This window comes from Erythrolamprus reginae, chromosome 2 (assembly GCF_031021105.1).
Source record: "Erythrolamprus reginae isolate rEryReg1 chromosome 2, rEryReg1.hap1, whole genome shotgun sequence".
Taxonomy (NCBI): domain Eukaryota; kingdom Metazoa; phylum Chordata; class Lepidosauria; order Squamata; family Dipsadidae; genus Erythrolamprus; species Erythrolamprus reginae.
The window spans coordinates 221,882,244-221,896,412 of NC_091951.1; the positions used below are offsets into that span (position 1 = coordinate 221,882,244).

Below are 14,169 nucleotides of genomic sequence, written 5' to 3' on the forward strand. Positions count from 1 at the left end.
TAATATCGGAACAGGCAGTCATGATTCTAAAGTTAAATAACCTATATAACAATTATATTAAACAGATTGCTAGAACATTTGCTGAAGATCTAAGAATCCATCTTCTGAAGTTTTATATAGATTCCCAGTTCTTTTCCATATTAACTTATCTACTATGATGTTTAAAGAAATATATACTGTGTATAATTTTCAAAAGCAAAGTGAAAAGATAATTTTCTTAAAATTATATTGTAATTAAATTTGTTTGCTGATACATAAATATCCCCTTAGAATTCTTATATCAATAATTAACCTCATCTGTCTGGCGTATTAATTTTGATTAGTGATGTAAAATCATTTTTACATAGCACTTTGTTAGAATTTAATAATTTTAAATATCAGAATTCCAAATATACATATCAAGATGACACATCTATTGAATCATCTGTTAGTTAATTTCTTTAAATGTATGTTTCTTTGCTTTCAATTTCTTCTAATATATTTTGTGTACTTAATTAAAGTTGAGAACTATTGCTGGGATGGACTCAGTTAAATAACATGCCAGTTTATCACATTATTACAACTGTTAATTTTATGTTAAAGCAAGTTTTATTGAACATAACTGGACTTAAGACTCTATGTTACACCATCATCAGTACTCAGTATTTTATTCCCATAACCAGCTGACCAGATTCTTATGAGAAAGCAACAAGCAGTATGTAGATGGAATTGTTGCACGTTTGGCAGCAATTATTTTTGAGAAGTGTTTTGCCTGCAATGTGGAAAGAATATCTAGCCTGCATGGCTATAGTATTAATTATAGAGAATATTACTCTCCAATTGATTTAATTTCTGACTGAAATTTCAGCGTTATGTTTATACTGTGTGACAAGCATATAAACATGCATTTCAATGTCTAATAGAAAACCTTCACAATGTGAAAAAAATACCTTTTTCAAACATTATTTTTTCTGCTTGGATTTGCCCTCCATCAGTAGGAAAAAGATACTGTATAGTCCCTGAAACTTGAATGGGATTCTCACCCATATTATATCCAAGAAACTAGAAGAGAACAGTTATAGAACAATATATAATCAAATTAAAAATGCAATGGGGAAAACTGGAATCTCTAATAAACCAAATCATGAAATATAGTTCTTTTTAGTAAGTTAAGTTTTGTAGGCCCAAATCCTGGGAATTAAAAATGAAAACAAAATTTGGACCGGTTGCCTAATTGATTTATGTTATTTTTACGGATCTGAGTGTTTCACATCTAATCAGGTATGGATGATTTCTGTGGTCCTAAAGTGAAAGAGAAAAATACAAGTGAAGCTTTTCAGAATGAAAGGATTTGTAGACTGATGAAGTAGGTCTTGCTTCTGGAAATCCGAAAGCAAGGGCCCTCCTTGGGAGGACACTTCTTGTATAAGTCTAGCAACAAAGCTTTTATTACCTTCTTGGCTACTGAAATACTGTATGTTCTGCAAGGCTTCTAACTGATATTAAGTAAATGAATCATCTGTCTAGGGTTAAAAAAAAATCCTGCAACAATCACTTATTATTTACCAGGCATGATTTCAGGTATTCTTTTGGTATTCTTTGGTTGGTATTCTTTTTAAAAGTGGAAGTCTACATTCCTCCCCCCCCCCCCGCCAAGATTTTTTTTATTTTTCTATTTCTCATACAAGCACACAAATATACAATCTCTTAACCATTAATAATCATTTATCATATCTTTCTTAAATGTAAAACATATGACCAGCATTGTTCTTTTACCATCCCATATCCCCTCTTTATTCTACTCTCTCTCCTTTCCCCATCCCTCCCTTCTACTCTCCTTTTCCACTTTCTTCTTTCCTCCTTTTTTAATGAATCATAAAATCGCCCCTTGTCTTGAAATAAACAGTTTCCTCCACCTAACTTTTATTTGTAATTGATAATATAATTCCCAACTTGACAGTCCAAACCCACCTCTAGACCAAACCCACCTCTGTCCAACTGGACAAACCCACCATCTTTTCCTCTGAAATTGTCTCTTGCTGATATAATCTATGATAGTATTTCTCAACTATTTTCCTCTCATCTTGATCTAATCATTGATTTATTGATTTATTTTCTCTTTTTTCATTTTATATGTCAACCATCATCCTGTTTGTTTGCCTTTTTGAAATGTTTTTTGCTTTGTTGCTTTGATTTTATTTGCCAGATCTTCATAAGTTCAATTTGTGTTTTTGTAGGTCCATCAGATTCTTAATCTTTTTATTATGTGGATTTTTTTGTAGTTCTGTCTCTAACTTCTTGTATTCCTTCTCCAATTTCTTTTGTATTTGTTTACTCTGTTTATGCCATTTTCTTAAGTTCAGGTATGTCGTTGTCAGTCCTCTAATATATGCTTTACTAGTATCCCACATATTTTGTAATGACGTATCCTTTTTTTTAATCTTCTGATTTCTTTTGTATTTGTTTACTCTGTTTACACCATTTTGCTTACTCTGTTTATGCCATTTTCTTAAGTTCAGGTATGTCATTGTCAGTCCTCTAATATATGCCTTACTAGTATCCCACATATTTTGTAATGACGTATCCTTTTTTTTCCTTAAAGAAAAAATTCTTTTTCCATAAATTGTTGAATTTTTTTCCCATTTAATAGTTGTTGATTCAACATTCATCTCATTCTTTTCCTTTGCCCCTTCCATATCATTTTTAATGGGTTATGGTCTGCCCATGTATTTGCTTCTATATCAATCTTATGTGTTTTAGCTATTATTGACATCCACATCATATTTAATCTTGACCATGACATATGTCTATTTGAGTAAAATATGTACTGCTTTTCTTTTGGATATCTTCCTCTCCAAGCATCCTGCAAACTTAATTCATCTACCATTGTAAAAATGCTTTGTGTAGAGTTTTTCTTAACTTCTTGTTTATTTTTGTAGATTTGCACTCTAACTCAGTATTTACAACCACATTAAAGTATCCTAATGTATGTATTTCCTCATATTAATGGTCTATTATTTTTCTATGTAGTTTCCCATAGAATTCTTGGTTTTCATTTGGAGCAAATATCACCACTAACAATATTTTTTTTACAATTCATTACTATTTCCACCATTAATATTCTTCCTTCCTTATCCTCAAATGTTTGTTTAGACTGTATTGTCCTTTTGATATATAGCATTTCTCCTCTTTTACTTTGGCAAGCAAGCTTTGCATATAATGCCCCCAATGTTACATGCTCCCAAAAATTTTGTGCTGTTTTCTAATATGAACTTTATTCAAACATATAAAATTCTGGTTTTAATTTATCTAATTTATTGAATATTCTTCTCTTTACTGCCGAATTTAGTCCATTTGTATTTATTGATATTGCTTTTATTTCTTTTTTCATGGCTTACTTATTTGTTTGCTTAGTGCAGTGCTTAGTGCCCCCCCCCCCGAGGGGGTTGCAGAACAATGCCACTGGAGGAGCATGTAACCTCGGGGAACATGCTTTTTTTTTTTTTTTTTTTTGCTGCAGGGAGTAAGATGCATGTCCTACCTGATACTTGTACCGGTACCTCTGTCGTGTTTCTAAAAGAAAACATCTTGCGAGTTCAATTAAATTTCTCAAATTTGTGAGACGTTTTCTTTTAGAATGGGCTGCCCTGGACACAATGCCGAGGAACGCAATGGAGGTACCGGTACAAGAGTCAGGAACTAAAACTTCTATTCTGGCTCCTTGGAACATATTTTTACAACCCGACCAATCAGGCGTTAACAGTGGGGGTTTCCCTCTGACGTTCCTGCCAATCAGCTTAAAGCTCTGTTGGGAGAATTGGCGTTAGACTTATGGGTGGGGGTCACCACAATGTGGGAAACTGTATTCAGGGATCGCGGCATTAGAAAGCATTGAGAACTGCACCCAAGACCTTACAAACAAATTGTTTCCAAAAACTTTGGATGGTTCTGTTCCTTTTGATACATAGATAAACATAAATAATATTGTCTGTTGATATTAATTTCTCCCTCCAGTGATACCACCATATTTTCGTATTAGGGTTGATATTCCTGGAGGTGTCTGTAATATGGTAAATTATTTAGCTTTACTAGATAAATGGTCAAAGCAATGGAAACTGCAGTTTAATGTTTCCAAATGTAAAATAATGTACTTGGGGAAAAGGAATCCTCAATCTGAGTATTGTATTGGCAGTTCTGTTAGCAAAAACTTCAGAAGAGAAGGATTTAGGGGTAGTGATTCCTAATAGTCTCAAAATGTGTGAACAGTGTGGTCAGGCGGTAGGAAAAGCAAGCAAGATGTTTGGCTGCATAGCTAGAGGTATAACAAACAGGAAGAGGGAGATTGTGATCCCGCTATATAGAGTGCTGGTGAGACCACATTTGGAATACTGTGTTCAGTTCTGGAGACCTCACCTACAAAAAGATACAGTATTGACAAAATTGAACGGGTCCAAATACGGGCTACAAGAATGGTGGAAGGTCTTAAGCATAAAACGTATCAGAAAAGACTTAATGAACTCAATCTGTATAGTCTGGAGGACAGAAGGAAAAGGGGGGACATGATCGAAACATTTAAATATGTTAAAGGGTTAAATAAGGTTCAGGAAGGAAGTATTTTTAATAGGAAAGTGAACACAAGAACAAGGGACACAATCTGAAGTTAGTTGGGGAAAAGATCAAAAGCAACATGAGAAAATATTATTTTAGTGAAAGAGTAGTAGATCCTTGGAACAAACTTCCAGCAGACATGGTTGGTAAATCGTAAATCCACAGTAACTGAATTTAAACATGCCTGGGATAAACATATATCCATCCTAAGATAAAATACAGGAAATAGTATAAGGGCAGACTAGATGGACCATGAGGTCTTTTTCTGCCGTCAATCTTCTATGTTTCTATGTTTCTGTTCTTTTAGAGCTTTGGATGGATGGTTTTCTTTCTAAAATGCTTTGATTAAAATTCCTTTGCAGGAAATTTATAAAATATAAAGACCAAACCAACACTTAAATAACCAATATAATACATAATAAGTAATAAGATGTCCCAGTTTGCTACTGTTCTGACATCTGAAACTCCAAAATATTGCTGGCAATTAACTAAAGTCAACAAAACCCTAAAAAGAATCTAAATAAAGGTCTATGCAGGCAAATAATCTTCTGTGAGAATTTATAGGGATAACAAAGAAGACCACACCAGAATATTGCTGGGACACTGCTTCATTGATTGTGTAAGGAAATCCAGGCTTCAGAGGAAACACTAGCACTGGAGACTTCTTGAAAGGTGCAACCTATTACTTGAACCTTGCAAGTGTGGACCCAATAACTAGAATTATTTCCAGCAATTGATGCAATCATTAAGTGATTCACCTCATAGTCTTTCTCTTCAGGCAAAGGAGGCACAGTTTGTTTACTCTGTTTGGCCTGATCTTCAACCTCTGGCAATTTGGATGATTCTGATTTATCCTTAGAACCCTTTGTCTTGGATGGTTTTCCTTCTTCAGGAATGGGTGGCTCTTTAGCCTGGCCTTTCTTTTTCCCAACTTTTTCCTTCTTCTCTGCTTTTTTTAGTTCTCTTAAGCGTTCTTCCTCCAACAGCCTCTCTTGCTCTTCCTTCCAGGCCTACAGTAGAAAAAGGAAAGTTCACAGTCAAACCTAACATGAGATGTGGATTTTATCACAGCCAAGCAATTTGGGTTTTGCCACAACAATCTGATTATTGAACATGTTCTTTATTTTTCTTTTTAGAAAAATCACTATTTTAGGCAATTTAAGCTATTAGGCAACATAATTATTTGCTTGCATTACATTTCAACTACCAAGTGATTTAGATGCATTATTTAATCCTATGATCATAACTGCTAATTTCATATATTTATCCAGACACATTCTTATATTTCAGCTACATAAATAGAGGAATAAGTGGTATTCAGTAGTAATCAGTATTACCTTGAGAGAGTCGTCTCTGACAAATATATTTTTTTCCTTCTCAACTACAGGTTCAGATGAAACTTCTACTTTACTTTTGGAAGAACCTTTGAAATTTGAGAAAGCATAAAGATAGTAGCATGGATATTATATAAATGGTTTTTTGAGTAAGATAATCCCAAATGTTAAATATTTTAAGTAAACAAAAATCTGTAGGAAGACATTTTCCATTAAATCCAACAATACGTTTCTCCTCCCGAAAACACTTTCCACTGATGGAAACAGAAATATCTACTTTTCCATCTGGCCTAAAAATTGACTTCAGAAGAGCTAATCTCTCATAATAATTGCGAGAATTAAACAACTCTATCTCATCTCATGCCTGAAAACTGCAAGTGCTTTTCAGATAGGAAAAAGATAGCAGTATCTGGCTGACCCTGGCTGATCTCCAAAATAAAGTAGACCAAACCTGCTTACTACTTGGATGGGACACCACCAAGCAATACCAGGACAGTAAAACAGGTTAGGAAAAACATCTCTAAAGTTAGCAATAATATGGCACTTCTATATTCATGTAAACAAAAAAGCAAGCAATACTTACCTCCCATAGCTTTATTATATAGTCTTCCCTGGTACAAGCCGAGACAGGACAACCTGTGGCCTAGATGTTAAAAACTACTGCCTTACAGGCAGATTGCCCAGCTTCAAATCCCTTTAAGGATATGGCTAGCTGATGAGAGCAAAATAGCTTGAAAAAGATCTATACTAGTCTCCTTTCATTTTCATTATCAGCAAAAATATGTTATACATACATATATGTATGTATGCATATTAAATTGTCCTAAAATGTGAGTTCCAGGTGTAGTTATAGATGAAGAAACAACAGACATCACAATCTCTGGAACATTTAAAAAAATTATTATACTAAGCATTTGTCAGCTGCTGCTAAAATCGTCAGTCTGTAAAATCCTTTTTGAAGAGATGCTTGCTTTTATGTAATGCCAATCGATTTAGTCACTGCACGTGTAATAGGCCCATACCCTTTCCTTCTTTTTAAAATTGGCTTTGTTGTTTTTGCCTTGGTCATGCTGATAAATAGCAATGTGATTACTGTTGCCTTTCCCCATTGTGTATTGCCTCTTTCTTTCTCTGAAAGGGAGAGGAGTAACAAAGAGGGGGAGGGAGCCAGGAGAAATACCTTCAGAGCAATGCCTGCTTTACCCCCCAGGGAGAAAAAGAATATATAATGATATATATATAATGTTTATGTTGCCCATCTGAGCTTGCTGACGTTTTGTGTATATGTACTTTGCATGTTCTTGAGGATTGATATTGAAGACAATAATGCATTTCAGAAAATGGGAAGATTAATCTGTATTGGTTAAATTTCTGATTATGTAGCAACAGTGTTTTTGTTTGTGTAATATACTATAAACCAGACTGGAATTTAAAAAAACACTAGGAAGAAGGCAATATCAAACTACAGTTAAAAAAATATTATAGGTCAAAATACACAAAATTACCATGAGCCAAGCTTAGTCTGAAAGATCTGAATATGTTAGTTTATTTTATTTGGCAGTACCTGGTCAAACAACAGGTATAATAAAAGTGGATGGTGTGCTGCTGTAGTATTAACATTTGCTACTCATATAGTTAAAGAGAGTAGCTTCTTTTCTTGTAGGAGGACAGCTAGCACTCTGTCCATGCACTGTTCGGTAACAGTTAAAAAAACTCCACAACATAGAAATACTGGGATTGACCAAACAAGGATGTATTACTGCTATTCAAATAATTTAGATACTTTTTGACCTATGTGCAAAGAGCTTCACAGTAAGAAGATACTTCAGTCAAGCTATCTGCAATGGTGGGCTTATGTGTATGTGAATGTATGTTTCATTTAAAAAAATGTCCCTTATGCAAATATTTCTGCAAATTTAATTGGCCAATAACCCATCAACACAGATTGTCATGCTCCTTACTCCCATGGCCTTGCTGTAAAAATAAAAAGGAGCAGCAGCTCATACTGAATATCCTTTGTTTCCTATGTCCAGAATACTCAAAACATTTTGTAGTTTTGCTTCCACAAAACAATGAAGCTGTTTGGAGCTTTGCTATAGTATTACATTGCAGCCCTTTTGGGACATTCAGATGAAAAGTGCTGAATGGGGGCCTGATTCCAAACTGAAATATAATAGGTTGGTATGTCATAGACACCATTAGATTATATCTGTAAGAGAAGAACTGGTAGAGATGGGTGGGGAAAAAGCTAAATGAGTCATCAGCCTAAAGTTATTTCATTCCCACTTCTATGTCCAACTTCTCTTAAATTCTGTTGACACTTACCTGGCACCAATTTTTAGCACTGAACATTAGTTGACTACTAGATTATTTGTTTGAGTAATAAATCTCCTTAACGGCAACTTAACATATGGTCCTGATTCTTTGCGCATGACAATATCATAAAAATACTTACTTTTTGATTTCTTTCCAGCAGCCCCTTTTTTGCCAGAAGGTGGAGACTTGACCTCAGCAGGAGCTTTCTCCAATGCCTCTTTAGCCAATCTAAGTGCCTCCAGTTCCTTAGCCATCTTTTCTTCCTGGTATTTGGCTTCTTCTGCCACTATCCATTCATCAATGGAGGCAGCCACTAATTCCAGATAATTCCTGGAAAATGTATTACTGCTATCAATCAGAACACCGACTAGAAAAGGCTCTTCACCTTTGACCCTGACCTACGGAATTCATTAGCAGACCAGGTCCATAGCAGGCCTTTTCTGCTGGCACAAGGGGGCAAGCTAGTCCCAATCAGATGAGGCAATTCCTCAGATAGCATGGACCCATGTCATTTATGACTTTAAAGATAACAATCAATACCTTGAACTGGATCTAGAAGCAAAATGATAACCAATGCAGCTTTTCACAACAGCAGTGTTATATTGCCAGCCTAGGCCCCCAGGAACTGTATACACTGCTGTATTCTGCACCAGCTATAGCTTCGAAATATTCTTCAAGGGGAGCCCCATGTAGAAGTTGTTGAAGTAATCCAAGTGGTAGCCAGGGGCTGGACCTCGTACCCCTTTTTGATACTGATCAGGACCAGCCTTTGAGAAAGTTGCTGAATCAGAGTAATTCTGCACCACTCAGCCAAAAACCCTACTGCCAGCCCAAATGATACTTTTTGTTCAATGGTACCAATAACCAAGAGGTCAAGGAGAGCAAGAATGGATGCATTACTGCAATCCATTGTGGCACAGTGGTTAGAATGCATTACTGCAGATTCCTTCTGCTGACTGCTGGCTACCTGCAATTTGGCAGTTTGAATCTCACTAGGCTAAAGGTTGGCTCAGCCTTCCATCCTTTCAAGGTCGATAAAGTGAGGAACCAAATTGTTGGAGGCAATATGCTCACTCTGTAAACCGATTAGAGAGGGCTGTAAAGCACTGTGAAGCAGTATATAAGTCTAAGTGCTATTGCTACTGCTATCCTATTTTTATTGTTGTAATTTTAAACTGATGACAGGGGCTTATCTTAGTCCACCTGTTTGTAGCGAGTTTGACCTGGTGACACCTGATGAAGTGGACAAGGCCACTGGAGCTGTGAGTTCCGCCACCTGTTTGTTGGACCCGTCTCCTTTCTGGCTGGTCTCGGCCAGCAGGGAGGTGACACGGAGCTGGGTCCAGGAGATTACCAATGCTTCTTTGAGGGAGGGGTCCTTCCCAGCTCCCTACAAGGAGGCACTTGTGCATCCCCTCCTCAAGAAGCCTTCCCTGGACCCGGCCTTATTTAACAACCATCATCCTGTCTCCAACCTTTCCTTTATGGGAAAGGTTGTTTAGAAGGTGGTGTCACTCCAGCTCCAACGGTCCTTGGAAGAAGCCGATTATATAGGCCCTCGGCAGTCAGGATTCAGACCTGGCTATAGTATGGAAACTGCTTTGGTCGCGCTGATAGATGACCTCTGGCGGGCCTGGGACAGGGCTTTATCCTCTGTCCTGGCGCTCCTTGACATCTCAGCGGCTTTCAATACCATCAATCATGGTATCCTTCTGCGCCAACTGGAGGGGTTGGGAGTGGAAGGCACTGTTTTATGGTGTTTCTCCTCCTACCTCTCTGGTCGGTTGCAGTCAGTGTTAGCAGGGGGTCAGAGGTCGACTCCTAGGTCCCTACCTTGTGGGGTTCCTCAGGGGTCGGTCCTCTCCCCCCTGCTGTTTAATATCTACATGAAACCATTGGGTGAGATCATCCAAGGGCACGGGGTGAGTTATCATCAGTATGCTGATAATACTCAGCTATACATCTCCACCCCATGTCCACTCAATGAAGCTGTGGGAGTGATGTGCAGGTGTCTGGAGGCTGTCAGGGTCTGGATGGGTGCTAACAGACTCAGACTCAACCCAGACAATATGGAGTGGCTGTGGGTACTGCCTCCCAAGGACACATCCATCTGTCTGTCCATTACCCTGGGAGGGATTATTGACCCCCTCAGAGAGGATCCGCAACTTGGGCATCCTCCTCGATCCACAGCTGATTTTAGAACACCATTTGTCGGCTGTGGCAAGGAGGGTGTTTGTCCAGGTCCGCCTGGTGCACTATTTGGACGGGGAGTCTTTGCTCACGGTCATTCATGCTCTTAGCACCTCGAGGTTCGACTACTGCAATGTTGTCTACATGAGGCTACCTTTGAAGAGTGTCAGGAAACGTCAGATCGTCCAAAATGCAGCCGCGCGAGCGGTTTTGGACCTTCCAAGACATGCCCATATCTTGTCACCACTCCACGGACTGCATTGGCTGCCAATCTGTTTCCGGACACAATTCAAAGTGTTGGTTAGTTATGACCTATAAAGCCCTACATGGCATAGACCAGACTATCTCCGAGACCGGCTTCTGCCGCACGAATCCCAGCGACCAGTGAGGTCCCACAGAGTTGGTCTCTTTAGGGTCCTGTCAACCAAACAATGTCGGCTGGCGGGACCTAGGGGAAGAGCCTTCTCTGTGGGAGCCCTGGCCTTCTGGAATCAGCTCTCACCAGAGATTTAAGCTCCGAAAGAGCTTAAAAACTCATCTTTGTCGTCAGGCCTGGGGTTACTAGATCTTCCCCCTGACCAACGAATGTTTTTAGTACGATTTGTTGAATGAATTTTAATGGAAGTTTTTTAAGTTAGATTTTTAAGGATTGTTTTATGTATATTAATTGGACTGATTTTAACTGTCTCTTTGTATAGGTTGTGAGCCGTCCTGAGTCCTCGGAGAGGGGCGGCATACAAATCCAATTAGATAGATAGATAAATAGATAGATAGATAGATAGATAGATAGATAGATAGATAGGTAGGTAGGTAGGTAGGTAGGTAGGTAGGTAGGTAGGTAGACAGACAGACAGACAGACAGACAGACAGACAGACAGACAGACAGACAGACAGACAGACAGATAAATATACTTAAAGATAATTACTATTTTAAAAAGCTTTTGATAATTTCCTTTGTGTTATTTTAATATTTTTCAGAGGTTCTGTCCTTATGTGCACGTATTACTACTTCCCAGTCCTCCATCAAACATCAATTTTTATATGTTAAGTCCATTGATTTATCCATAGGTCATTTATAAAAAGCATTTTTTTCTTTATTTGGAGCATAAATTTTTAGTCATGAACAAAGTCTTTGCCCACCCAAATTAGCTTTCATCCCCCCAACATTTGCCCTCTGGAAAAGGTAAACTATAGTTTGAATCAATAGCAATTTCTTCTCATATTCACATTGTTGTCATTATGTAGAAATGCCTGTTGTTTTAATATTCACAGATTTATAATAGTCTATTATACAAATATTACAAAAACGTATCTCTAGTATCCTCCTATGTAAAAGCTAGTATTCAAAATGTCAGGCACAAGTATGAAATTGCTAAAAAATATAGTTACTAATTTCCCATTTTTTTGAAATTCAAAAATATGACAGTTGAATCTCATTGGATGTTTTCTATTGAGAAATGATTATTGTTACATAAAAGCAGTTTACTTTTGCTAACTATTAAATTGTACAAATAATTTACCAGTAATGATGGTAAAGTAACACCAATCATTCATCAGCAGTCAATTATTATTTTGTCATAATTCACTGTTTTTCCCTTTTCATGTCATAGAATAGTACAGTATTTGAAATCCATTTTACCTGAACCCAACATCAGAATGCAATGAAATGTTCCATAACTCCTGGAACTGACGATGTTGGTTTATGGGATTATGAAGGACTATCAGCAAAGAGTTATCCTGAGTATGATAATAGGAATCAATGCACCTATAATTCTGAGTTGCATTTTGAAGTACCTGTTGACAAGAGAAGAATTAATACAACACAATTCTCATTAAGAGACTGTCTGTAGACGTGATGGGGAAAAAGAATGGCTACATTTATTTGTGCCAACTGATTTATAGACAACTGATAGATTCCAATAATAGATATTGTGAAGTGTTTTACTATGTATATTCAAAATGTAAATGATTGTACAAATAGAGAACAATATTAAAATAACATTTAGTTTGAAAAAGTGTGTGTCAGGGTTCCAAATAGCATTTGAACTTAAATCAGAGTCCAAGGCAAAGTCTTCCTCAAAGTTCCAATTTATTGCTGAAGCCATGTTGGCATGTTTGAAGGAAACCCAAATCTGATGCTCCCAAGGTTCCCCACCCAGTTGAAAGTTCATACCCTTGTCTCCCACCCCCAAATCTGTCACGTTGTCCCCTTAGATTCTGCCAATGTGGTCGTTCCTCCTCCCAGCTTCCGGGCAGGTAGTGGACAAAGGATAACCTTGAGCCTCTAGAAGGAATGTGTAATGTCTACATGTGCTCCCTCATGAAATCACCCCACCCAGATTCCCATAGTCATCAGTCCTTCCAAGACTAGTGTGGCGAGCGATGCCCTAAGTCCAGCATCACTCGACAGAGGAAAAGAAAAAAAAACTAAAGCAAGGCATATACTATTTAAAATAAGAAAGCTTTGAGTAGAGATACAGTCATGTGAAAAAAATAAATACATGTCCTATGTAAAGCTTTTTCTTCTTTAACATATGTGAATATATCAATATTTTATATTTATTTGAACAGTAAAAAGATAAAGATGATATAAATTTGAAACAATAGAAAATACTTGTAGCTCGGGTTTTAGATTTTGGCAGTGATTTGTTCTCCAAGCTTTTCCATTTGATTGGTTGTCCATATGGAGGGATATTTAAATTCTGAGCAGCTGATTATTTATCTTGTTGATTGGTTGTTGACCACTTTGATAGAAACAACCTCAAGGAGGCATTTCTTATAATTGTCTACCATTCTCTGATACTGAGTAAACGTAATATTTTTCCCATTCTTCCATGCCGAATTTTTTCAGATGTACAATATTTGTGGGATTTCTCACAGACACAGCCTCGTGGTATCTCAGAGAGATTTTGAACCAAGCATTGAGTTAGCCATTCCAAAATCCCAAATTCTCTTTTTTAGCTATTTCTTTACTAGAATGTTTAGGTCACTGTCATACTGCAAGGTCCACTTTTGGTTGAACTTCAACCTTCTGACAGATGATTTCAGATTATATTCAATGACTTCTGGTACAGTGAACAATTCATAAGGAATTTTATGATGGTAAACTGTCTAGGCACTGATTCAGCAAAGTAAGCCCAAGCTACAACATTTCCACCTCTTCTGGCGAAATGCTGTCCTTGGGTTTTCTCAAACTTACCTTCTGGTACTATAGCAAAATATACTGCTCAAAAAATAAAGGGAACACTCAAATAACACAACCTAGATCTGAATGAATGAAATATTCTCATTGAATACTTTGTTCTGTACAAAGTTGGATGTGCACAACAGCATGTGAAATTGATTATCAATCAATGTTGCTTCCTAAGTGGACAGTTTGATTTCACAGAAGTTTGATTTACTTGGAATTATATTGTGTTGTTTAAATTTTCCCTTTATTTTTTTTTGAGCAGTGTATATTTGTCTTGTCAGTCTAGAGCACATTGTTCCATAAGACCTGGTTTTTGCCTAGGTGTCCATGAACAGACTTTAGTCTTGCCTCTGGACAGCAAAGATTTTAGACTGGCATGCCACTCACATAGATCTACCTGGGGCAGCTTCTTTCTAATGTTAGACTCATACACTTTTATATCAATAGTGGAGAGAGCTACCTATAGGTTATGTAATCAAACTCTGGGATTTCTAGAGACATTTTTCACTATCTTTGCTCTGGGGTTGAACTTGCTGGGGCAACCTGACCGGG

At 37.2% G+C, this 14,169-nt stretch overlaps 1 protein-coding gene across 22 annotated transcripts in view; it reads right to left on the bottom strand.

Moving 5' to 3' along the window:
* SPAG17 (sperm associated antigen 17) overlaps positions 1 to 14,169 on the bottom strand; it is a 130,528-nt gene that overhangs the window by 54,277 nt on the left and 62,082 nt on the right. For all 22 annotated transcript variants that reach the window (XR_011558223.1, XR_011558222.1, XR_011558221.1 and 19 more), the window contains 5 exons: positions 12,067 to 12,221; positions 8,377 to 8,567; positions 5,925 to 6,010; positions 5,346 to 5,597; positions 930 to 1,041 (listed from right to left, as the gene is read on the bottom strand). Coding sequence is in view for 16 of the 22 variants with exons in the window: in XM_070741991.1 (XP_070598092.1) it covers positions 930 to 1,041; positions 5,346 to 5,597; positions 5,925 to 6,010; positions 8,377 to 8,567; positions 12,067 to 12,221 (796 nt within the window). In the remaining 6 variants the exon portion in view is untranslated. The remainder of the gene's footprint in view (positions 1 to 929; positions 1,042 to 5,345; positions 5,598 to 5,924; positions 6,011 to 8,376; positions 8,568 to 12,066; positions 12,222 to 14,169) is intronic.